The 25,594-nt window shown below is 34.6% G+C and overlaps 11 protein-coding genes across 11 annotated transcripts; 3 read left to right on the top strand and 8 right to left on the bottom strand.

Moving 5' to 3' along the window:
* Window positions 1–16: 16 nt before the first annotated feature.
* NAEGRDRAFT_83090 (proteasome subunit beta) lies at window positions 17–923 on the bottom strand. Its single transcript, XM_002678465.1, has 2 exons — window positions 816–923; window positions 17–708 (listed from the first exon to the last, which is right to left on the bottom strand). The coding sequence occupies exon 2, from the start codon at window positions 651–653 to the stop codon at window positions 57–59; it is 597 nt and encodes a 198-aa protein (XP_002678511.1). The 5' UTR covers window positions 654–708; window positions 816–923; the 3' UTR covers window positions 17–56.
* A 209-nt stretch (window positions 924–1,132) lies between these two features.
* On the bottom strand, window positions 1,133–4,212 carry NAEGRDRAFT_66154 (replication factor C large subunit; the record flags this gene model as incomplete). Its single annotated transcript, XM_002678464.1, has 3 exons — window positions 1,133–4,010; window positions 4,054–4,151; window positions 4,204–4,212. 3 exons carry the CDS (start codon window positions 4,210–4,212, stop codon window positions 1,133–1,135), a joined length of 2,985 nt encoding a protein of 994 aa, XP_002678510.1.
* A 620-nt stretch (window positions 4,213–4,832) lies between these two features.
* NAEGRDRAFT_66153 (uncharacterized protein) lies at window positions 4,833–6,191 on the bottom strand (the record flags this gene model as incomplete). Its single annotated transcript, XM_002678463.1, has 1 exon — window positions 4,833–6,191. The coding sequence occupies one exon, from the start codon at window positions 6,189–6,191 to the stop codon at window positions 4,833–4,835; it is 1,359 nt and encodes a 452-aa protein (XP_002678509.1).
* Window positions 6,192–6,278: 87 nt separating this feature from the next.
* On the bottom strand, window positions 6,279–6,983 carry NAEGRDRAFT_66152 (uncharacterized protein; the record flags this gene model as incomplete). Its single annotated transcript, XM_002678462.1, has 1 exon — window positions 6,279–6,983. The coding sequence occupies one exon, from the start codon at window positions 6,981–6,983 to the stop codon at window positions 6,279–6,281; it is 705 nt and encodes a 234-aa protein (XP_002678508.1).
* A 409-nt stretch (window positions 6,984–7,392) lies between these two features.
* On the top strand, window positions 7,393–9,699 carry NAEGRDRAFT_79290 (uncharacterized protein; the record flags this gene model as incomplete). The annotated part of the gene is made up of 1 exon (XM_002678575.1): window positions 7,393–9,699. One exon carries the CDS (start codon window positions 7,393–7,395, stop codon window positions 9,697–9,699), a length of 2,307 nt encoding a protein of 768 aa, XP_002678621.1.
* Window positions 9,700–10,780: 1,081 nt separating this feature from the next.
* NAEGRDRAFT_66150 (uncharacterized protein) lies at window positions 10,781–15,361 on the top strand (the record flags this gene model as incomplete). The annotated part of the gene is made up of 1 exon (XM_002678574.1): window positions 10,781–15,361. The coding sequence occupies one exon, from the start codon at window positions 10,781–10,783 to the stop codon at window positions 15,359–15,361; it is 4,581 nt and encodes a 1,526-aa protein (XP_002678620.1).
* Window positions 15,362–16,059: 698 nt separating this feature from the next.
* On the bottom strand, window positions 16,060–16,560 carry NAEGRDRAFT_66149 (uncharacterized protein; the record flags this gene model as incomplete). The annotated part of the gene is made up of 1 exon (XM_002678461.1): window positions 16,060–16,560. The coding sequence occupies one exon, from the start codon at window positions 16,558–16,560 to the stop codon at window positions 16,060–16,062; it is 501 nt and encodes a 166-aa protein (XP_002678507.1).
* Window positions 16,561–16,759: 199 nt separating this feature from the next.
* On the bottom strand, window positions 16,760–18,126 carry NAEGRDRAFT_57680 (oxysterol-binding protein 1a; the record flags this gene model as incomplete). The annotated part of the gene is made up of 1 exon (XM_002678460.1): window positions 16,760–18,126. The coding sequence occupies one exon, from the start codon at window positions 18,124–18,126 to the stop codon at window positions 16,849–16,851; it is 1,278 nt and encodes a 425-aa protein (XP_002678506.1). The 3' UTR covers window positions 16,760–16,848.
* An 886-nt stretch (window positions 18,127–19,012) lies between these two features.
* Window positions 19,013–22,075, bottom strand: NAEGRDRAFT_66147 (uncharacterized protein; the record flags this gene model as incomplete). The annotated part of the gene is made up of 1 exon (XM_002678459.1): window positions 19,013–22,075. The coding sequence occupies one exon, from the start codon at window positions 22,073–22,075 to the stop codon at window positions 19,013–19,015; it is 3,063 nt and encodes a 1,020-aa protein (XP_002678505.1).
* Window positions 22,076–22,204: 129 nt separating this feature from the next.
* On the bottom strand, window positions 22,205–23,104 carry NAEGRDRAFT_66146 (uncharacterized protein; the record flags this gene model as incomplete). The annotated part of the gene is made up of 1 exon (XM_002678458.1): window positions 22,205–23,104. The coding sequence occupies one exon, from the start codon at window positions 23,102–23,104 to the stop codon at window positions 22,205–22,207; it is 900 nt and encodes a 299-aa protein (XP_002678504.1).
* A 608-nt stretch (window positions 23,105–23,712) lies between these two features.
* NAEGRDRAFT_66145 (uncharacterized protein) lies at window positions 23,713–25,506 on the top strand (the record flags this gene model as incomplete). Its single annotated transcript, XM_002678573.1, has 1 exon — window positions 23,713–25,506. The coding sequence occupies one exon, from the start codon at window positions 23,713–23,715 to the stop codon at window positions 25,504–25,506; it is 1,794 nt and encodes a 597-aa protein (XP_002678619.1).
* Between the last annotated feature and the right edge of the window lie 88 nt (window positions 25,507–25,594).

Genomic DNA, 25,594 nt, shown 5'->3' with positions numbered 1-25,594 from the left:
TATTGTAAACCAAGATCTCTAAAATACAATTGTAAATTTATTTTTGATTTATACAATTAAAAACCTTTGAAAGCCCATTCTGTTTGGAGTGAGTAAGGTTCAGTAACATTGAGTCCAGTTTCGTTGGCAGTAGCAATTTGAATCTTGTTAATACTTCTAGCATCTCTGTAGTAAAGAACCTTCATACACTTTTCCAAAACATCCTTGGCTTCTTGTTCAGTGATATTATTTACATCTCCTCCCTTTTCATCGAGGAACTTTCTGAGAATTGGCTTGGCCAAATAAGCACCATAACCTGATGCCATAGTGTCATCCTCAAAGTTTGATCCTAATAAATCAGTATAACCCAAGAATGATTTACCATCTTTAACACCAGCAACGATCAGTGTATTCCACAATGGATTAAATTTGTTTCTTCTGTTATACATAATACGCACCAAGTATTGGAAAATTGCCTTTGGTTGAGTTTCAATCTTATCATCAGCACAGAAATCCTTATCAACTAATTTTTCTAATAAATCAACAATATATTGGAAATCACTGTATTCGCCTGAAGCTCCGATAAGAGTATTATTTCCAACCTTTCTGAGTCTTTCAACAGAACGGAATCTAGCAAGAGAACCGTATGATCCAAGAGTATCAGAACACAACATTACTCCTCCTTTATATTTAATACCCAAGATGGATGTACCAGTAACGATTGGGTCTCTATTCGGATTGTTGTATCAAGGTTATTCATCATCAAACAAGATCATGATGAATTAATTATTATTGATTTTACGATCAGGAAAAATATACAAAATTACAATACATACTGTGTATGTTTCTTAGCATCTTCATTGATGACTAAATGTTCGTATGGGAAAACATTTTGGTTTGGCTTTGGAGCATCCTCGTGGAAAAGTTTATGAGTATCAAAATACATTTTTTTCTAATTGTTGTCTAAAAATAAATCCTCTTTCCTGGTTGAAAAAGCCAAACATTTGTTTGATGCTTGCTAAAAAAATTAGTGTTGGCTTAAGCAGGAATTGAACAGCAGTTTCAAAGAAAAGGAAATAGTGATACAATAAGGCAAAATTAAATGTTTAATAGAATTTATGAAAATTTCACATCTTCACAAGCTCTTAATAAATTATTTCTTTTTAAGCACAAGTGGCTTTTTTTCAGTCTCTTTTTTAACTTCCTTTTTGCTAGTTGACTCTTTTTTGGTTGACTCTTTCTTTGTTGTCTCCTTCTTGGTTGTCTTTTTGGTTGACTTCTTTTCAGCTTTTTCAGCCTTTTCTCGTTTCTTTTCAAATGCTTCAAGTTTGGCAATATTCTTCATCTTGGTAACAAACTTATCAGCCTTTAAATCTTCTTCTTCGTCCTCTTCCTCTGCTTCAGGATTTTCCTCGTCTTCAACCTTTGAGAGGGCAGCTGCTGCACTAACCTTGTTAAATCCCTTGTGAGCTTTGTTATATTGTCTAGTAAGAGCTGTCTTGGTTTTAGTATCAATCTCAGAGAACCAATCCTTATTTTGGTCAGATGAATTCTTTCCCTTAAATGTTGATAATTCACACATAAACTCTAAATCATCACGAGAAATTTGATATTCATCCATTGCTTCAATTGTTTCCTGAACATCTTTGTCTCCACCCAAAAGAGGATTGAGAAGAGTTTTAGAAAGAAGTGGAAGGTAGTCTAACATTTCCAAAGTGTCGGCACTAGCTTTGAGTGATGTAGTCTTTTGAATAGTCTTAAGAGCATTATAGTTCTTTGTTGTTGTACTTCCTTTACCCAAAACGGCTGGGAATTGATAATACTTGTCATAACCTCTCAATGCTTGGAAAGAACCTCGAATAAAGTAAGCAGGATACATGGTACTGTAGAATGCATGAGAATTCATGAGACCAAATGACATTTCCTTTCTAATCTTGGAATTAACAATATCACCCATAGAAATGGAATCAGATGCATATGAAATTCTTTGAATTCTCTCCTTATCATCTCCAGGTGGCCTTATATTAATATAGTTCTGTTCAACGAACAGAGGTACAAGCATTGGATCAAAGTAAAAGTCTTCAAGTCTTTCATTGTACTTTTTGCTGTTTTGCCCAAGTACATCCTTTACAACATCAAAAATACCGTCTGTTGAGCTGGTTTTTGTCAAGTCACTACTCTTGGCGTCTAAATAGCCAATATGATCTTTAGCACTGTATCTATTGATGAGTTGGAGATTATTCAACACACTTCTGATATCATTGTTCAGAGATTCAACCATATATTCCAAAGCATTATTGTCAATGCTGAGATTTTCCTTCTTACAGACTTCCAATAATTTTTTGGTAATTGTAGCCTTGCTAGGTCTGCTAAATTTGAGATCCAAACAGTGAGTAATGAGAGTTTTCAAGGAGATTTTAGATCTATCATTGGCAATACAAATGACAGGCACACGAGTTTGTTTGATAATTTGAACAAGCTCAACAACTCCACCTCTATCACCACTCGACATACCATCAACTTCGTCCATGATAACAATAGTTCGTTGTTTGTCATCTTTAGGTTTTGGTTGACCCTTCTTTTGGAAATAATTGGAAATATTATTGGAGAGACAAGATTCTACAATTTGTTCCTTCATTGCCTTTTTGCTTCTACTATCAGATGCATTCAATTCTACAATATTTGTAAACCCAGCCTCCTTGGCAATTAGAGCTGCTGAAGTTGATTTACCAATACCTGGAGGACCAGATAGGAAGGCTGCTCTCTTCCATTCAGTTGCTGCTTTCTTTCTTCCCTTAGTTTGCGTTGAGGCAGCTTGAATTTCCTTGTCAAGATTCGCATGCCACTCCTTTAACCAATTAAGTAAAAGTCCACATTCCTTATTATGTCCAATAATTTGCGAAGACGTGGATGGTTTGTACTTTTCAACCCAAAGTTGATCGTCAGCATTTTTGGATTTGATAACTTGAGTGGTGGAAGCACCAACAGAGTTTGGTTTTGAAGGAGGAATAAACTTTTGTGGTGGAGGACTGACATCATCATCTGTTTCATCCATAGAATCTTTTCCACTTGGGTTTGATTTTGCAATCATTTCCAACAAATCATCCTCTGAAAGTTGCTTAGTTTTGTGTTCTCTAACTTTTTTCATTTTACTTTCTCCAGGCCCATCACCAACTACAACAAAGCTGGTTCTTCCAGAAACATTTCCACGAATCACACCTCCATATTGCTTAATGAGGTCTTCCATTTCATCTCTATCGAGTGATTCCATTTGACCAGTAATAACAAAAGATTTGTCTTTGAGACAATTTGCTTTTCCGACAGGCACAGTTTTACATCCATGATTTTTAGCTTTTTGCTGATTTTGATGTTGTGTCTTATCATAAAAGTTTCTCTTTTTGGTTTCGGCTGGTTTCTCTTCATCGTCGTCATCATTCTTTTTTTTCTTTTCCTCTTTTTTAACCTCCTTCTTTGGTGTTGTTTTAGGTTTCTCCTCAACTTCCTCTTCTTTGACTTTTCTTGGCGATTTGGTGAATGGAGAGCTAGTCTTTCTCTTTTTAGTGGAAGGGGATGAAACAACATCTTGACTACTGAGCGCATCATCATCCAATATAATCTTTGTGTTCTTTTGAGCTACTACTGGAGACTTGGTTGGTGTTGCCTTATTCAACACTATCTTGTCTTTACCAAAATCTCTTTCATCATCACTCCAATCTTCATCTTTTACACTTGTTGGTTGCTTCTTGAGTGTGACAGTGGATTTAGTTGGTGTAGATTTGGTTGATTTACTACTGCTGCTAGTACTACTGGTGGTTGTTTTAGATGCTGATGATTTAGTTGGTGTAGATTTGGTTGGTGTTGTGCTTGTTGTTGATTTGGAAGGTGTGGATGATGATGGAGATTTAACTTGTTCTGCTCTCTGAGACCTGGTAAGAATTGGTGATGCACATCCATCAGAATCATCACTCAATTCAAGGGTGACAGACTCTCTTTTACGTTTGTTTGGATTTTCAATATTGCCATTGCTACTGCTGCATTTGATTGTAAATTTAAATTTAAATTAAAATAACAAACCTTGCTGAGGGCTTTTTTGGTGATTTATCTGTTGATGAAGATGTTGGTTTCTTCACAGAAAAGAAGGATGTAATCTTTTGCGTTCCCGGAGCAGGTTTCTAGAATTTCAAAGGTGTAAAAATTATTTCAGAGAGAGAACGATTTACTTACTGGTGGCATTTTATTATTTTTGATTTTAAATTTGAGCGGGGAAAGTTTCCGTTAGTTCGAGTAATTGAAGGAAGTCAGTCTTGATTTATTTACAAAGTGAAATTTGAAACTGTTTCAAATTATTCCTCATACTCGTCATCATCGAGTTGTTTCTTGAGTTGTGCAATTTCTTCCTTCAATTTATCAACATCTTTTTCTTCCTTTGACAAGAGGGTGTTACTTTGATATTTCAATCTCTGAAATATTAATCATCAATAAATAAATTATATAATTTTCCACACACTTACATCTTCATCCGATCCCATATCTATATAGACAAGAAGTGTCACTCCTATAATCATTTTTTAAATATTATACATACATCTTTTTGCTAGAGGAGCTCCAAATGCAGCACATCCCAAAATTCCCCAAACCATCCATGTAAGTCTTTTTCTTGTAAATTCTCGTTGTTCAATACGTTGTTGTGGAGTTAATAAAGAAAGATTGGAATTATTTGGTCGGAGCCAGTCTCCTTTGAAAATCTCTCGGAAGTAATCTTTGGCAGACTCGAGCAGTGTTCGTGATTCATTCGCAATTTTTCGTTTACTCATTTTTAATTTGAAATCTTTTAAAATTAAAGAATTAATTATTTATTCACCAATGGTAATATTTAGTGAAAATCCAGAGGCTATTTTTCTTATTCCTCTAACATTTGGATGCAGTACTTGAACTAGCTTAGATTCAGAGTTGCTTCGTTCATTTTGTCCCAACTGAAAGCTTTGACCATTTCCAATAGCATACAGTTTCTCTCCATCCACTCTCAACAATGAATGAAATAAACCACTTGTCATCAAGTCAATTGAATTTTTTGGTGCAAATTTTCCATACGAAGGAATGTCAATAATTTCTGGAGTGCATTGAGATCCATAGAAAATGTTTGTTCCCCAACCAATTATTTGTTCACCGCCCAGTTTTTCTGAGCTCACATTTGCCATGTTATGATTCACTCCACTTATTATATGCTTAATATGGAGTCCTGAGAGATCTGAAATTTCTCTCCACATTGGTGCTTGTTTAGCAGTAAATCCAAGTTGACCCTCTGTTCCTCTTCCAACACTGAAAGCCTTACTCTGTGAATATGCTATTGTGTGCGACATTCCACTGGAAATGCTAGTTTCTGGCACTTTTAGGTCTGTTGGCAATTGCATCTGTACAATATCATTCTGATTAAATAAGTGACCTAATCCCAATTGACCAAACTGATTTCCACCCCAACAAAATAGTTTCTCAACATTAGATTGTTCATATTTACACCTAATAAACATGTGCCTAGATCCGCAATAAACATTCATAATTCTTGGTTGGTCGTCCTCATTGGATTTTGGCAATTTAACAAATCTAGGAACATACGAAAATCCAATCTTACTAAATCCCAATCCTAACTGAGCAGTATCATTTAATCCAAATACACAAAGGCTTGTTCCATCACTACTGATTGCATAATTTGAATCTCTTCCACAAAATATCGATTTGAATGTCATTTCCTGGTTGGATTCATCCACAACTTTAATTCTAGTTGGTTCTCGTACAAATTGTTCCGAACTAGGACTCTTTCCACATTGACCATACTGATTCCCTCCTAATGCATATAACATTCCACTCTCACTCAAGAATAATACATGTTCCGATCCACAGGCCACATCAACAATCTTTTGACCATCAAAAAACACTCGATTCTTCTCTGGATTATTTTCGAAAACTCTAATTGGTTTAGGGATGGATTGTTCTCCTATTGATCCCCAAACATAAATTTCATTCTCTTGTTGTACATTATTATTTAATTCCGATAAAGTTCTAGTGGTAGTAGAATAAAATCTCCAAGATTGATAATAATCGGAACCTTGTGAGCGTTTTTTCAGAATATTTCTACTGCCTTGGTAGTGTTGTTTTGCAATGTTACTACAAAAATTGTTTTTCACTGTGCGAAAGAGACTTCCACTTGAAGGCATTTTGTTTTAAATTGAATTTTTATAACTGAATTAATTTACAAGCCTTTTACAAAATTGAAGTAACCAGTGTTGATTATATGAATTGTCTTACTTATTACTGGAAGTCTCTTCTGCCTTTACAATGTATGGATCTATCCACCTAGCTTTTCTCTCTTCTTCAGTACCCTCAAAAACTTGTCGTTTCACAAATACTGGAATTGAGAAACTCGATAGCATTAGCAACATTGAAAATCCAAAAATTCCACCTGCCAATTTGTTTTTCCTTAATCCACTCCAACTCAAAATATCCTCCTTAGCCAATCCAAAAGTCAATCCTGAAAGTATGCAACCAATTCCCAAAGCACTTGTTTGTAAAGTACCATATGACATTCCTGGAACTACTACACTTTCCTTTGGATCTTGTGGATCATAGAAAAGTTTAACTTTAGTATTTGGTATGAGGTGATCGGTCAATTTCAATTCCTTCACATCTTTCCTCGATAATCCGAAAAAAGAATATGAATAATTTCTATTGATAAATTGTCTATGAATTGTTACTTGTTGATTGGTATCTGGATCTAACACCTTTTGATCGGCATTATATTGAATTGTTGGCACTATCAGTTTGTTCGGATCGTATGGGTTATAAGTTTCACCTTCCTCTTGAACAACAGTTCCGATTGTTTGTTTCCAATTTTTAGATTTATATCCATTGATAAAAACATCAAATCCGGTGTGGCCATACAGAACACCAGCAAATACTGTGAATATGCCCATCACAATTCTAGGTGCTGATGCCACATGTTGTTGCATTTTTTAATTGAATTTATTCTCCTATTTCATCAATTTGATGGAGAATGAGTTTAATTGGCGCCAACAAAAGTTACAGAATTTAAAAAATAAAGAATGTCAAACAATTATTATGAGGGACAACTCTCGGAAGTGCTTGTAGAATTGAGAGACTTGATTTTAATTGGAGAAACTCAGGTATCATCAAAAGCCAATCTTCCAAAAAATCCTATCGAGCAACAACATGTATTTAATCAGCACTACCAGTCTCTCTATGTAAAATATATTAATCTATACAACAAGTTAGAGGTATGGTATTTCGATAATAGTATTATAGTTGTGATAACCAATCAATCGTCATCATTAGGAATGTTATGATCAACTCCTTCAACCTCAAAAAAGAGAAGACCTGAAGGTTGTTTTGGAACATGTTATGGGAAGAATACTTGAAGTTAAAGCCCTTGTAAATACGCTACTCGGGGAGTACAGTGAATTTGATGATGTATTAATTGATTTGAAATTGGATCCGACTGCCCTCGAATTAAGAACTCCTCATTTCATCATTGAAGATAATGATAAGGAAAAAAGGAGAAGAGAAATCTTGTTGGATGTTTTGAGAAAAAGACCAAACTCAAATGGTGATTATAGAAGTGAGCCAGTTATCGATACAAAGAAATCTCAACCAGCCATGACTATAAATCAAGCCATCCTCATCATCCAAACCAATGAAAGAGCAAGACAGGGAAGAAAGTTGGCAAGAAGCAAGTATGACCAAAAACTCTCAGAAGAAAGAAAACAACATCAAAAAAAGGAAGAATCTGAATCTTTGATAGATGAAGCTGCCGTCAAAATTCAAAAAGTTTTTCGTGGTTATTATTGGAGAAAGAGAGTTGCTAGGGAAAAGCAAGAGGAAGCAAAATTTATTGGAATGTCAACTGAGGAACCAAAACAAACAAAAAAGAAAGCTAAGGATGTTTCAGTTGAGGACTCTTCACCAACCATTGAATATGAAGAAACCCGAGAAGTTAAAATTGTAAATGCTGAAAATTTGGGAAGGGCCAAGAGAAAAATCAAACAAGCAGACAATAAGAGAGAATTGGAGGAACAAAGAGTTAGATTGAGAGCTAAAATTCTTGAAGATGAAGGTCCTCATATGATGGAAGAGATGCATGATGCTTTAATGGAACAAATCCTATTGTACAGACAAGAAGGTGATGGAGGAATACCAAGTTTTCCTTCTGAGGCTGAAGGAGGTTCTAAAGCTTTCATGCAAAACATTATGAATGCCACTGAGGAACAAAAGAAACTTCTCCAAGAACAAAAGCAGCAAGCCAATCAACCAAAACCAAAAGGAAATCAAAAAGCTCCTCCAAAACCAAAGCCAAAACCACCAACAAAAGGAAAAGAGGGACCTGTTGAAGAGGAACCAAAATTTAAGGACGAATCGAAGTTTATTGCCAATATTGCAAATATTTTGAAATCATTTGTGGAAAAGTGGAGAGATAGATATTCATCACTCGATTTTGATCAAAAATATGATCCTTTACTTTTGAGAAAAGAGTTGATGGAGGGTGATTCTGGTATTGAGGAGGAAATAAGAAAAAAGGTTGACAAACAAATTCGTGAAGAATTGGAAAATATCAGAATGCAATTGGAAAGTGAAAACCCTCCAAAGAGGGAAACTAAGCCTGGAAAACCTCAACCAACGAAACCTGAAAAAGAACCTGTTAAGGTGCCAAACTCTGAAGCCTTCTTCTCTGAGCTTGCTTCTCTAGGCATTATTAATAAGGTTCCACCTAAAAAGCTCGATTCTTACATTGGAGAAAATAGATTGATAGGTTCTATTCTTGAGTGGGAAGAACCTTCTATTTTCCAAATACGAAACTTTTGCAAGGAAATTGTCTTGTACATGTCTACTCCAAATGTTCACAAGTTAGCACCACTTTTAAGATCGGTCATGTTCTATGGACATAAGGGAACAGGCAAGACAAGCTTGGTACACTCAATCGCTCACGAGTTGGGAGCTTTATTCTTTGATTTGTCACCTGCAATTACACAAAACATTAATACCGAACAGAGCGAGACCACTACAATGATTGCAAAAATATTCCGTGTTGCCAAGGAAATGCAACCTGCCATTATCTATATCGATGATTTTGACACAGTGATTAAGGGAAAGGGTAAGGGTAAAACTAAACCAAACATGAAGAGATTCAGAAAGCCACTCGTCACTCAAATGAAGGCACTGGCTCCTGAGGACAGAATTCTTATTGTTGGATCTATGGATGAACCTTGGGATGCTGATCCAGCCCTTTTCGATGAATTCTTTGATAAGATGGTCTATACAACCTTACCAGATTATGCATCATACAGAATGATTTGGAAAGCATTTATCGAGGAGAGAATTGGTAAACCATTGAGGGAAGATTTTGATTTGCACACTCTTGCACATATTGCAACCAACTATACAGTTTCCAATATCAAACTTATTTGCGATTCTGTATTGAATGAAAGAAGGCTTAAAAAAATCATTGAACGCCCTATAGAGTTGGAGGAATTCATTTCACCACTTTCCAAAATTGATCCAATTTACAAACAAGATGACTTGAAGATGAAACAATTCACTCAAAAACTTCCACTCAAATACAGGAAGAAGACCAAGGAAGACAAGGATAAGGAGAAACAAGAACTTGAGGCAAAACTTGCTGAAAGCAAACCAACAAACAACAGAAGAAGATAAAATATCTTTGTTATTACACTCGGCTATAGGGGCGAAAATTCTTATCGTGTGAAAATGTTGCTTAGATGAATACTGAGCTGCTGGTGAAAACCTATTCAAGTTGATAGTTCTTTTTCACGTGACCATAGGCCTCCACGCTCAAATAATGAGCTCCACTGTGTGGGCATGTATAATTAGCTTTGAATCCAGTAATGGAACAGAATTTTCTTTGAGGTAAAATCGATGGTTGAGAAAGTATTGTGAAATAATTTGGACTTGAAGAGGATTCAATCTTATCCATTTTCAGAACTTGATCAAATTTTCTTCTGGTAAATTTGACTGAACGTGACTTTTTTCCAGTCTCAGTTTTCTTCTTTTTTGAATTTGGTTCATCATCATCATCCTTCTTCTTTCGTTTTGTTCCTCCCTTCTTTGGAGAAGAAATTACCTCTGTATTGTTCCACTCTTCATTATCATCAAAATTCACACTAAAGGTACGTCCTCCAGTTCCAATATAATTGTCTCTTTCCAAAAGGTCCATTCTAGCTCTCATGGCCTCCAATTTTTTAGCATCCTTTGATGATATTTTACTAGATGATCCATCAACCACCTCCGATTCCGAATCACTATCCAACAATTCTCGATTTTCATTCTTTGGTGCAACCTTTTTCCTAGGTGTTTTTGGTTTTGGCGTTTTTGGTTTTCTCTTTGTTTTTGTCATTGATCCCACCACCACAGTACTAGTCAAATGATCATTCGGTATTGTTAAAGTTTCTTCCGTTAAAGATGATGAAGTGACTTCTGCAGCAGTTTTTGACTTTTTCTTTGGCGTCTTCTTTGGTGTTTTTGGCATTTTATTAAAAATTACTTTTCAATTTAAATTTTAATATATTTTCGATATCCACAAATGTGTATGATGGAGAATAAGTTGATTTTAACATTGCAATAAACTCACTCTAATTCCAACAGAAAAATACTAGCTTGTAAACTAAAATACCGCTTACCAAATTTGAACGAAGCATTTACTACGATGTGTTCAAATCATAATAGCAAAAAAAAGTATCTTTTCATACGGTGGAGGATTTCTTACCTTTTCTCACCAATGCTATCCACCAACAATTGCAATACAACAACTGCAACAACAGCAACCAGTACGTCCGATGAGTTGTCAACATCGAGTGCGAGTGATATTGTTAATCATCACAATATTTCAATGAATTTTGCAAATTATTCAATGAACAATGATGGAGGAAAATTCAAGTCGACGACGATAACGAATAATAGTAGTAATATTAGTACGTTCGGAGGAATGAATTATTCTCAAGCACAACAACAAGCTGGTCAATTTCATTATCATATGGATGCTACACTGAGGACGAATTCATCTATAGGTCCAAAATCAACATCTAGTATGACTCCCTTCTTTCAACACCCACACTCATCAACACGTAGTAGACTTGCTGATTTTCCTTCTCTTTTCGAACTTGTACCATCTCAAAAGCTACCAGACATGTCGGAGAAGAAAATTGGTAAGAGTTCAAAAAAGAAGGGTAATGAATCAACCCAATCATCTTCTAGTACAGGTTCCGAGGGTGGAATTCACTTCTCTGGACCTGGTGTAGATTATCCTCTTCTTTTATGTAAGGGATTTAACCAAAATCAAGAATGTTTTTTCTTGGGAAATGGATCAAATGCAGTGTTTGATGATCGTGCCACAAATAGCTCAATTTCCTCCAATACTTTTACTGGATCCAATAGTAGCTCAAGAAGAAACTCTGTAAAAAGCTTGGCCTCAACAAATTCTTCAGCCTCTTCGACATTTATACCTCAATATCAACAGGAATACTTGGTTAAGAATTATGCTCGATTAAAATTGAAGAAGGACAATACATCAAAACATCAAGAGGATAATCAAATCGAATATCTCGATCCTGAGAGTAATGTAAATAATAAGAAAGATTTCAAATTTAATTTGGAAGATTGTAGAATAATAGCAACAGCTCAATCATGTACAGTAATGGTCCTTAATGATAATGAAGTTTGGGCTTGTGGAATTAACGAGAGAGGAATGCTGGGAGTTGGTCATACAGATGAATTCATCTTTGAGGGAACACCAATAGAGTTTATTGGAAATGGAAAGACAAAATCTGCAATTTCTGCTGCCGATAAACAGCAAACATCTCTCAAATCTCTAGGATTCATGACCTCGGAGGCCACATTGACAGGATTCGATGAAGGTCCAAAATCATATGCTCACTCTGTATCAGATATTGCCCAGTCAACATTCTGTTCCATGCTCTCAGCTCAAGAAGAGACTAAACATCTACCTCCAACAATTCCTACTAAAATTCCATTCAACTTTGATAATGAACACATAACCAAAGTCTCCATTGGTTATAGGCACATTATGTTTCTAACGAGAGAGGGAAGAGTGTATGGTTGTGGCAGTAACTCACATGGTGAGCTCGCTTTGGGATTGTACAACAAAAATCATGGTATTGGAACTCCTCAATTCATTTTTACTTTAGAAAATGATAAGATTATTGATGTGCATTGTGGTTATGATTGGACATTATTTTTAACTTCTGAAGGTAGAGTGTTAGTCTGTGGTAAAAACAGATCCAATAGAGAAAATTTATCTGATATTTATTCCAAGGCTATTGCAGATTCTTTGAATTTAAATATTATTGAGGAATGTATCTCACAACCAACAGAACTTCCTGGAATATTTGAAATTCTTGATGGAAATGATTCAATAGCCCAACTGAAAGCATCTTCGAGCAGTTTCTACATGCTCTCACGAAAGGGAGTTATTTTGGTTTATGGAAAGAATGATAGAGGCCAACTGGGTCTTGGGCATAAGGAAGATGTAAAGGGTGTACCCGTTGAGTTAACATTCTTTGAGAAGGAAAAGAATAGAGTGACCTCACTTCATCCAACTCAAGACAATATCTGCTTTCTTACTACCAATGATAAGGTCTACATTTCTGGTGCTTGTGTAAATAGTGACATTCCTGTTTTGATTAATACAGACAGCCACTTGATTGTTGATGTACTAACAGCAGACTCAGAAGGTGGATGGTATAAGAGTGATTGTGTATATTTAGTATCAGATTTTCAAGATGTTTACTTATTTGGAAGGAGACATTCTAAACCAGAGAAAGTAGCCTCCTCAGTTTCTCTAGTTAGTTCCTGCTCGAATAGATCAATACTTGTACACAATCTCTTGAGAGTACATTGTAAGGACAAATCTGTGGTAGTATGCAGAGATATCACTAGATTTTTCGAGGGTTACAAACACACACAAACAATTACTGTAGATGAGACTTATATTCCATTCTCCTTCATATTGAGATATTTATATTTCAAGATCAAGGATATGGAACCAAACTTTTCCTTTATTTGTAACTCAATCAAGTACAAGAGAAATATTAGAAACATTGGAGAGGAATTAAAAGTTACCATTCTTGGAGAGATTATTGATAGAATTGAGCAAACAGAGAATTATTATTTGGGTGTAAAGGATGAATTAAGTAGATTCTACAATTATTTGAACTTTACAGATAACAGAATGACTGAAAAAACTTCATTGAAAATGGAAAAGAAAAAGGAATGTAGAAAAATGGTCGAATTCTATATCCATTGTTTAGGTAATGGAGAGGATATGCATTGGAACTTTGGATTTTTCAGGGAAAACGAATCTCACTTATTTTCCATGCAATTCATTTCTGTTCTTGACGAATACAAGCTTACACTCTTTGCCAAATCTCTATATCATTACATGTACAGACATCAGTTACCAACTGCACCTCAAACTATGCCATCTCTGAGACTTCATCAATTACCTAACTGCATTCATGTTATTGAGAGGAAAATTGAACTAATGTCAGTTCCAGACAATTATGACCAACTGATTGGTATTTATACTTCTTGGTTCGGTATCAATAACAAGTATTCTCTTGCAAGAAAATTCAAAACCATGTTTCTTAAATCAGACCCGATGGTCGTCGACATGTTTTTAGTTGTGGTCCTACTTTCAACTCTGGATGTCTTATTCTTTAAGAGATATAAGAAAAATCCAACTATGTTTACATTTAATCCAAGTGTAGTGTATGATACCAATGAAAGACAAATGATAGGTTCAGTAATGGATATTTTGAGAAATGAAATTATTTCTGTATTATTCAAAGCCAAACTTACCAGAATGGACATGAAGTCTGGAGCCACAAGAAAGCAAAAAGAACTTGAACTGAAACTATTAATCAAAAGTGAATATCGTAGACTTGGCGATATGCTCATTGAATCCCTTTCCAAAGTTTCTCTTCACCACAATTTACTTCCTGAAATAATTATTGAATATCTTGCAAAGGAATGTTTCCAAGAGCAGACTATTTGGATCCTGAACGATGGACAAAAAGAGAGAAATATTGGCAAGTACACTATTTGTGGTAGAGTTGGACAAGGTGGTCAAGGAACAGTCTATGAAGCTATTGATAGAGATACTGCCAAGAAATTTGCTATCAAAACTTTGCACTTGGTGTATTTCGAGAACGACGTGAATAACTTTTTAACAGAAGTGAAATGTGTTCAAGAATTGGGAGAACACAATAATTTAGTTCCTTACATTGATTATGGTTATGATCAGGCAAATGTTGGCTTCCAGTGTTATATTGTCATGCCTTTATATAAGGAAAATTTGAGAGACAGAATTGACAAGTTGAGAGAACAAGGCAATTTATTTGTACCTAATGCTTTTAATATTGCATTAGAAATTGCTTATGGCATTCGACATATGCATTCAAAATGTTTTGTTTACAGAGATTTGAAGGCTGATAATATTTTATTAGATATTGAGAAGAATGGAAAAGAAATTGCAAAAATTGGTGATTTTGGTCTGATGCGAAATTGGAATTACGACAAATCAGTATCAGCCAGAGGTTCTCCTATCACTATTGCTCCTGAAATGGCTTTCATTGTTAAAAAGACAGCCTCTTTTGATACCTCTGTGGATATTTTCAGTTTTGGTTGTGTTTTATTTGAATTGCTAACATTGGATATTGAAATTAAATTGGATGTAAGCATAGAAGAAGAGGAAGGCTCAAAGAAATATCTATTCCACCAAGCTGTTTCTTCCAATGAAACGCTGACTCATTTTGCTATTGCCCAAACTCTTCAAAAATTGGGTTATCCAAACTTGATTCAAAGATTAATAATTTCAATGATTCAATTAACTCCTTCCAAGAGGCCAAAACTTGACTTTGTTTGTGAATTATTACAAGTATTCCAAACACATGCAACAGAAATTCCACTCAAAACAACAAACTTTGACAACCCAATTACCACTAATGATGTTGAAATGTTTGGTAATTTTGTGTTTGGAAAGGATATTGATTGGAATAAGGTTAACCAACAACTTATGCCAGTTCCAAACAATAACAAGTGTGTCTATGTGGTCATTGATAATGACACTAAGGACAATTTCATTCTTAACTATCCATCCTCATCAACACTTGACCAGTTTAAAGAAATTGTCAAATTCAAAACAGGTCATGAAGTACACAAAGTGTTTGTTCTAAAGCATGGTACATTCAAGTTTCCAATTTCTAATGAAAACGAGTTTGCCCACGTTAGAAATGAAGATCTCTTGCATATCTTGCTATTCTCAGATGAAAAGAATAAATAAGTTAATAATTTATTGATTTTGTACAGATGGTGTGGCTTTCTTTTTAACCTCTTGATCTAAACCAAGAGTTTTCTTTAATTTTTCTCTCAATGCCTTATTCTCTTCTTCCAAATGATTAATCCTATTTTGGAATGTAACAAAACTATTCTTGGTTTCTTGGACAGTTTTTGTGAATTCGTCCATCTTGGATTGTGATGTTTTGAGTTGTTTGGACATGATATTTCTTTCATGGTTGGCTGTTTCGACTTTCTTTTTCAATGTTAAATTTTCCTTTTCTTTCTTGGTTAAGGAGTCCAACAATTCTTCAAATTTAGCCTCGTATAATTGCTTTTCTAAGGAAACCTTCTTTGTTTCATTTTGACCTTGTCTTGCAACTAGATCCATTTGTTGCTTGTAAATTTCAAGTTGATAATGAAGAGTTTCCTTTTCCTTTTCGACTTGAATTCTTTCCTCAGCTTGAGCTTCCATCTTTACACGAATATCTTCCAATGCATCAGAAAATTTCTTAGCCAATGAATCATACTTTTCAGAATGTTCCTTCTTTGTTGTTTCATAAGCATTGAGAATATCTTGATTATTTTCATGTAAAAGATTGCACATTTGTTGAAGTTTGTCCTTTTGTTCCTTTACGGTAGCAAGTTGTTTGTCAACTAATTAAATCAATTTTGTGTGAATAATCTTTCAACAGATCTGTTAAATTACATACCTTCTACACCTCTGATTTCACTTGTTTGCAATCGGAGTGTCAAAATAGCATTTTCACGTTTTAATTCTGAATTTTGCTTTGCAACTCCATCAAAATGTTTATCCAAAACTTGAGTTACTGTCTTTAATTTATCGGATTGAGAAGAATCCATTCCAAGCTTTTGCATTACTTCAAGCTTTAAATCGGAAATTGTTTTTACAGTTTCTTGTTCAATTGTTTCCAATTCAGCCTTCTCTTCATTCTTCAAACGAGCTGATAAAGTTTCAACAAGATGACGAATTTGTTGATCAGTGAAAGGTATACCTGTTGTATTGTTGGATGAACTATTTGTTGCTGTTGTATTATTGGATTGTTCGGAAGATGATTTTTGTTTTTTCTTTCCTTGTTGTTCTACTACTTCATTACGAGCAGCCATTTGTGCCACTTCATCCCATGATGAATCTTCATCTTTGGTCTTGTTCTTTTGATTGGAGGATTGTTTCTTCTTGCCCATTTTTTTTGTATTCTTTGTGCAAGTTATCAATAGTTGGTGCTTAGATTGTTCCTTCAAATTGATCCACACACATTTTGTAGATATTTTCCCGCCAATCACAAAACTCTGTAAAAGAAATATTATTCTAACATGCTAGAATAAATAATAAATTCAAATATCTTCTTAATAATTTAATAATTAATATTAATAATTAGAAACTAAATAAATAATTTTAAATTTTTACTGTACAAAGCTGGATAGTTCATCGAACAGATTAGAGTTTGATGAACAAAATGACTCGGGAGTGACTTAATTTTGGTTGTTATTAATAGCAGTCACTAAATCAGTTCCGCTTTGAGAATTAGCACTTGATAAGCTGGTTTTGCTACTTCCAGTCTTTCTCAATTGTCTTTCCTTTCTTTGTTTGTTTTCTAATTCTTCCTTCTTTAATTGAGACAATTCTTGATCTCCATTACGAAGAGCAACAGCATCTTCTCTGAAACGAGCATCGGATGGAAGTGGATTATCAGAAGGTCTTAAATATCTTGGCATTTGGGCTGCAATATTGAATAATTCTAATTTCTCTAATTCAGATTTTTCCTTTTCCTTCATTGATGAGAGTGAATCAGAAGTTTGATTTGGTAAATAATAGACATTTCCCAACCAACTTCCTTCAATAACTCCGATAACTTGACCATCTTTCTTAACTTCTCCTTTCACATAATCAACTGGTGTTTTTTGACTACTAAAGAAAGATCCAAGAAAACTCTTTTGATCAGGATTAAATTGAATATCACAAGTTAATTGATTTTTAGCATCAGTAAAACTCATCTTGTCATAATATTCAAGAACTCTGTCTCCCCAACAAATACCCTTCAACCACAAGAGTGGTTGAGAATATTGAATAACAGCACCATCAGATTCAAATTCAATAAATGTTGGTCCTATTTGACCTCCTTTCAATGCATTTCCTCTAATACTAGCCTGGTATCCACAATAACCGTGGAGTCTAAAATCTTTTCCTTGAGCTTCATAAGCTGTGATAGGTGGGTGATGAGAAGTTTGCTCAACAAAAAGATGAATATCCTTCGATGGATCACTACTGTGACTAAATGATCCTTCAAATGTTTCACCAAGAATTGGATTAAATGGTTTCTTTTGGACACACGTTTGATGTAATCCGGCAATACCAAAAGCGATTATTCTAATAAATCTTTGAACAGGATCTTTTTGGTCAGCAGCGTCAGTTAAAAGACTGTGGAAAGCCCAAATATCTGGCAAACGTTGCAAGAAACTACGAGGTTCAAAAATGTACACTGGCAACGAGACGGAAACAAGATCTTTTCCTTCCAATAAAGCTCCACCGAGTTTTTTGACCATGTCCCATACACCTTTACGTTGTTCTTTAATTTCTTCTTCATTGGTAAACAAGTAACCACCTCCACTTGCAGTGTTTGTTGCACGTCCATCTTTTCCAACATTATTCAACCAAATACGAGAACCAAAATATGTTTCTCCTAAAGCACCACCATTATTTGCTGATTCATCGACTTGGGAGAGTCTCTTTGAATTTCTCTTGTTGGTCATTTTTTTTTAATAATAAATGATGATTCAAAGTATCCCTTCCAAAATCGCTGGAGACTTTTTGTCCACTTTTCACCATCAGAATTTTTTCCACCGGCTAGCTGGCAAAGTGGGAGGACAGCTTCCATTTCAACTTCTAATTCGATCATCACAACAATAAAAAATATTCGTGATGGTGGTAGTAAGCAAGAAAACAATTTAGAGCAATAACTTATTATTACTTCATGAAAACAAAAACTAACAATAAATTGCTTTATCACAACATCATTGGATAATATTGAGTTTTTTTCTTCTGTTTATTGTTCAAGTTTGCTATTGAAAAAGGTTTGTAGCTGGTGGACAAGCGTAAGACTGGGGCATCGAAATAGAAAGTAAATTAGAAGCCGTCCTCTCACTTTGCAAGCTCGGGGCTGGAAAAAAATCAAGCGAAAATTTTATCGTTTTTCGTCACAAAAATGAAGCTTGAAAATGGAAGGGATAATTCAAAGTGATGCGGTATCCGTGGAAGGTTTTTTCTATCCAATTTCCAAGCAAAAGAATCTTTTATTTCTTTAAATACAAAGAAATTCCAAGTAACTCTAAGGATATCGAAGAGGTGATTGAAACATTTCCAATTATCTTACTTTGTATTCAATAATATTGAGGGTCTTCAAGGGTTAATACAATCAGTTGCTTTAGAAAACAATAAATCCATATTATCTTCAATTAAACTGATTCACCAATAAACACCACCACTATTATCAACGTTGTGTTCTATTTTGAAAAATAGGCAATTGGGTTATTTTGTTCTGATAGAGGATTTATTAGTACTATTCACGACATTGTCCTCAGGGCAACACCGGTTGTATTAAATCAATATGAGTAAGAAATTGTCCTCCACCACCATCATCTAATGGTATTGGTGATTGTGCTCCAAAACATGAGCACATCTTCCACAAGGCTCATTCTCTACAACACTCGCAAACCTCCAACAACGAGGACATTTATGAAGGTCTGCCTTAGAAATGGAAAGTGAAACTTTTTTAGAATCTAAACTGGTTTCGTATTGGAGAGTGTAGAGAGGATTAGGATTAATTCCTTTCAACCATTCTACTGATGAAACCATCATAATATCTTCGAGTTGAGTATTCTTATTTTGTTTTGTACTTTGCGAGAGAAGTGGTTGAATGGCTTGAATCAATTTCTCTGATTCTACACTTTCGATGGTTACTTTGACTTCGTTGGAAGTTCTGAAAACCTTATCCATTCTTGCCTTTTCAATCAATTTGAATATTTCTTGTCTCAATTCAATAACTTGATTAAACATTTCAGTTGTTTTTTCTTCTTGAGGGAGTTCAATGCCTTGGAAGAAATCTTCTGGCTTAATGAACCACCCTTCTTCGAAAATACTCTTATTCTTCTTGAATTCCATTGATTGATAAATATCTTCAGCAGTGTGACAAATGATTGGGGAGAGAGCCTTTGTATAGCAATCCAAAATGTAATGAATAACTTTTTGAGAAGGTTTTCTTGCCTCTTCCTCTCCACAATAGAGTCTATCCTTAACAATATCCAAGTAAAATGAAGAGAGTTCATAAGTAAATGTCATTAAAAGTTGATTAACCTTGTAATAGTTAAAGTTTTCATAGCTTTCCGTAATTTGATCACAGAATTGTTTAACTCTATTGATAATATAATAGTCAACTTCAACAAGTTGTTCCTTTGAGACTGGCAAGTTTGGATCATAATTTTCCAATACACCCAACATGAATTTGGCAGTATTTCTGATCTTTTTCAAATTGGTAGAAACTTTTTCAATGACATTCTTACCAATTGAAACATCTACAGAAAAGTCACTATGGCTTACCCAAAGTCTCAATACATCAACACCTTGCTTACTAATGATTGATTCTGGTTCAATTGTGTTACCAATTGATTTACTCATCTTCTTTCCAGCCTCATCAGTAACGAAACCGTGAGTAACAATCTTCTTGTATGGAGGAACACCTTGATAGGCCAAACTTGTGAGAAGTGACGATTGGAACCAACCACGATGTTGATCAGAACCTTCCAAATAAACATCAGCTGGAAGAGGAATACCAGAGGCCTTTACAACACCAAACCAGGTTGTACCACTGTCAAACCATACATCGAGTGTATCAGTTCCCTTCTTCCATCCTTGATTTCTGTATTGAGGAGACAGCAGTTGATCTTCACTCATTTCAAACCAACAATCAGTACCATGCTTTTCAACAAGACTAATCACATGTTCAATACTTTCACTTGTTGCTAAATATTCTGAAGGATTATTTTCCTTATAGAATACTGGAATAGGAACTCCCCATGTTCTTTGTCTACTAATACACCATTCATCTCTAGATTCAACAAAGGACTTGAGACGATTTCTTCCTGAACTTGGAATCATTTCAATCTTTTCATCGACATATTCCTTGGCAACATTCTTCAAATCTTTCAATTCAGCAAACCATTGTTCAGTCATTCTGATGAGAATTGGTTGTTTAGTTCTCCAATCGTATGGATATCTGTGTGAATAATCTTCTTTGAGAAGCAAATATTGTGACAAATCTCCTTGCAACATTTCAACAACCTTTTCATTACCAACACTCAATACAGGAAGACCAATCAAGTGTGGGAGTGGAGTTTGAGAATTATATTTACCATATTCATCAACAAAGCAAGGTCCAATTGGTAAGCTATTATCTTTAACAACTTGGAAATCTTCAATACCGTGATTTGGAGCTGTGTGAACGAGACCAGTACCAACTTCAGTTGTAACATGAGATCCATTCAAAAATGGAAGTTTCTTATCTGTAACGGAGGAAGTCAATGGATTAACATAGGATGACACCTTATCTCCCATTAAAATATCATTATTAACAAAGAGATCCTTTCCTTTCATAGCTTGTAAAACAGTGAAATTCTTAATACCAGTCTTTTCACAAACGCTTTTCATTAATTCTGAGGCAATAATAAGTCTTCTATGTTTTTCAGAGTCATAAATAATTGAATATTCTATATCTTGATTGTAGGAAATGGCTTCGTTGGCAATCAATGTCCAAGGAGTAGTTGTCCACACAGTGGCAAATAATTCACCATACTTTTGAGACATTTCAGTATTTGATGTAGTAATTGGGAATAAGACATAACATGATTTTGATATATGTACATCTGGATATTCCAATTCGGATTCAGCCAATGCAGTTCCACTCGATGGAGACCAATAAACAGGTTTCTTTCCTCTGAAAATATATTTCTTATTTAACATGTCAAGGAAAATTCTCAATTGTTGGGCTTCAAATGTTGGATTCATAGTCTTGTATGGATTATCCCATTCTCCCATAACACCCCAACGTTTAAAATCGTTCAATTGTGATTGAATTGCTTGTTCAGCAAAATCTTTAGCTAATTTTCTAATAATTGGATCTTTAGTTCCAGAAATTGTAATTCCTTCAGTTCCTTTTTTCTTCTTCTTAATTTCTTGGAATACTTTACTTTCAATTGGTAAACCGTGACAATCCCAACCTGGAATAAATTCAACCAAGTGACCAGTAAGAAGTTTAAATCTATTTGTAATATCCTTCAATACCTTGTTCAAAAAGTGACCAGTATGAAGAGTACCATTTGCATATGGAGGTCCATCATGAAGTGTAAATCTTTTTGCTCCACTCTTCAATCTATCTTCCTTTAATTTAGTATAGGCATAATCTCTACTTATTTGTTGTATTGTAAGTTCCTCCTCCAATGAAGCCTTTGTTTTAAAATTTGATTTCGGAAGAAGAATGGTATGTGAAAATCTCTTATCCCTCTCATCGACAAGTAAATTTTGACTTGTTGAAAAATTGGCGGCAACAGCTGATGAAGAAGAAGAGGTTTGTTGAGAGAGCGACAACCAAATAAATTGTTGTGATGAGGAGAGTTTCTTTTTTGATTGGCTGGTTATCACTCTTTGCATTTTTTTAATTTTTAAATAATTTAATATTGATTAACATTAATGAATTCTTTAGTTTTAACACAAATCCTTCATTTTAATTAAAGACAATTTCAAACAATGCATGTTTGTTAATTGCATTCTTCTTAACATTTAGGCAAAAATAACAAATAAGAAAACCAACAAACATGAATACACCAATTGAATCAAACCAGAGGTTCCAAAACTAACACCATCACTTGTAATCATATTTGCAAACCATCCATTGAGAATTCCATTTCTTGCTTGAACGCTTGGGTATTCATGCGTAATGGTCAAGTTATGAATTACAACTTCAGCATAATTATTTGATTTTCCACATAAACTTCCCTCAAATTCGCAATTAGATTGAGCATAACAACCTGCCTTGAAGTAGGCTCCCTTATAACTCTTTGTAATAGAATAAATAGGAGTATTCATATTATTGTAATAAATACTTGTGACTCCATTCTTAACTTGAATCTTGATTTGGAATCTTGTGCCAACAATATAATTTTGGGAAATGGTTGTGGTTCCAACTCCTACGATATTGATATAGAGCTTGGTTCCTTCCAAATGGATGGTTACAACATATTCATCTGCATCGTGGACTTGACCAGCAATAACCTTCTTTCTAGTGGTTGGTAATCTTGTAATGGTTTGATCGATAATCATGGTATGAGTACCAACCGTGGTATTCCAAGCTGCCTTAGTGCTACTAGGATTTGAAGAATCCATTTCTCTCAATTCACTTCTTGCATATTTGGTATTAGAGGAAGTTGTGACGGTTACGTTGGACATGAGCACTCTGAATCTTACACCAGTGTTATTAGTAGTGGCACCAAAATATGGATTGAGAGAGTATCTATCCAAGGTTGGTTGTTTAATTTCCATAGCATCTCCAGGCTCACCAACAGGAAGTGTTAATTTCCAGTTGCGAAGGTCAATAATTTGAGAAGGCCAAATTGCATTCAGGTTATGAATGAAGAATAGGCAGATAACTGCAAAAGTGAGGACAACACTTTGTTTGTTCATATTTTTTTCACAATGATCAAATAATTGCTGTCTGGCTGACCTAGGTTTATTGGAATGTCGAGTTTGAATATTTGTACTTTTTTGAATTGGGTGTTAATTATGAGAAATAATAATTTCCACAAGTGTTTTTGTAATCCTTCCTCAGATCATAGTTTGTTTGCTGGTTTGTGATGATCTTGAATCATATTTGTCATTCGAAACAGTAGTGCAAATTCTTGATATTGTAAATAAATGTAATAGAGGTTCTTTACTCTGCAATCACTCACCTCCTAACCTTGAAATTTTGCCAACATCAAGTTGATTAATTTGGTTTTTATTCTCTGAGGATTTTTGAGGAACTAAAATAGAGGTCTTGAATAATCATGAATGCACTTTTTCTCGACGGAGGTTCATTTGTTTAATTCCTTCATTCAAATTTTAATAATTATTACATCCTGAAGTGAGTAGAAATACCAAATAGTCGTACTTTTAGCATATTTTACCAACACACAACCTGTTATTAATAAATTATCTAAATTCAATCAACTTCTTCATTACCTAGGACAATGGAAATTGAATATTAAATCAATTTTTATCTAGTTAATTTTTTTAAATTCTCGATAAAAAAAATGAACAAGACAGCAGCTAATTTTCTTGTGCATCAATTGTTGAATAGAAAGGCCTCGGCTATCAAGGCCACCAATCCAATAGTTTCGGGAAATTTGTTGAGTAGTGGATCCGCTTCTACTTGTACTAGATCCTTTTCAAATAATTTATTGTTGAAGGAGAGTAGTATTAATTCCGAAAATCCTGTTCTTGAAACTGCTTCTCAACTTGATAGACAAAAATTGAAGGACCTTTTAAAAAAGAAAAACAACAAGGAAATTTTGACTCTCGGAGATGCTCCATCATTTAATAATGTTAAACCAAAATTACCAAATCTTACACAATCATTATTTAGTGATAAGGTTTCTCTTGAATATGTTGTTCCTGGAATTCACTTTAATGCTAAAGATTTGAAAATTTCATCCCTTGATAATGGTCTCAGAGTTTCAACATTTTCTAAACATTCTAATCTGGTTAATATTTGCGTCACATTCAAAGCTGGTCCAAGATATGAAAAACCAGAAGAAAGAGGAATTTCAACAATTATCAATAGATTAACTTTCGCTCACAGTAGAAAGTTTTCCGAAGATTATGTGAAGGAAAATTTGGAAGATAAGGTATTATACGAATCAACATCTGAATACGAAAGCCATTCCTTCTTTATCACTTGTCCAAAGGATAAGGTAGAATTGGCATTTGAATTCCTTTCTGACACAATGTTACATCCAAAGTTTTACCAATCAGATATCGATGATGCTATCGAGTTATTGAAATACAATTTAGAAACTGAAATGGCAATTCCTGCAAATTCTAATGTATTGACAGATTGCATTTTAAAGTCATGCTTTGGAACCAACTCGGAAGGAGGTCTCGGAAATCCTTCAGTATCCATTAAGGAAGATGCTACACCTGAAATGCTCTATGAATTCTACAATAGATTCTATGTTCCTAAGAGGTGTACTATTTCATCGATTGGTATTGAACACGACAAGATGTTATCCCTTGTTAAAAAGTATATGGACTTCTCACCAGGAGCCCTCTCTAACAATTTTGAACCAGTTGCTTTTGCCAAACCAGTTTGGAATCCTTCTTCAGTCATGACTGAATTTTTGGAAAGACCACAATCTGCCTATTTACAAAATATTCCACCAACTACATCATATGCAGTTTCATTTGAAGGTATTGGATACAAGGATAGCGATAATTTATTTGTTGCAAATATTTTGGAAGTACTTTTGGGAGGAGGTGATTCATTCTCAAGTGGAGGTCCAGGAAAGGGTATTTACTCTGTAATTAATAGACATTATTTACCTGCCTATCAATTCCACAATATGATTGCTCAACATTTTGCCTATTCTGATACTGGTATTTTCTCATTCCATGCAAGTCTTAATCATGAAGAATTGAATCCAGGTCAACTCCCAGTTGCAATCTTAACTTTATTGGCCAAGATGCCTGAATATATTGACGATGCCCTCTTGGATCAAGCCAAGCAACAATACAAATCCCAAGTCCTTCACAGTTTGGAAGACAACTCAACATTGGTTCTCAATGCTGTTAACGATTTAATGTGGAATGACAAATACTTTGGAGTTGATTACCTTGTAGAAAAGATTGATTCTGTTTCAAAGAATGATATCCTTGCCATGATGGACAAATTATTCTACAATGGTAAACAACCAGGTATTGCAGCAATTGGTGATGTTAACAGAATATCGGCTTCTATATCAAATGAACAATTCCGTAAATACTACTCTGATATTTGTAAGCAAAGAACTGGCAACTCACTCATGTCCAGATTATTCAAGAGAAAATAAAATTGTGTCACATTCGATTATTAATATTATTATTTGGCGCCAGCAAAAGAAGTTTCATTATTAACAATTTAATTTAAAAAGAATTTAC

Source organism: Naegleria gruberi, assembly GCF_000004985.1.
Source record: "Naegleria gruberi genomic scaffold NAEGRscaffold_17, whole genome shotgun sequence".
Taxonomy (NCBI): domain Eukaryota; phylum Heterolobosea; class Eutetramitea; order Acrasida; family Naegleriidae; genus Naegleria; species Naegleria gruberi.
The sequence above is the reverse complement of the archived record's forward strand: the minus strand, read 5'-3'. Positions and strand labels throughout refer to the sequence as shown.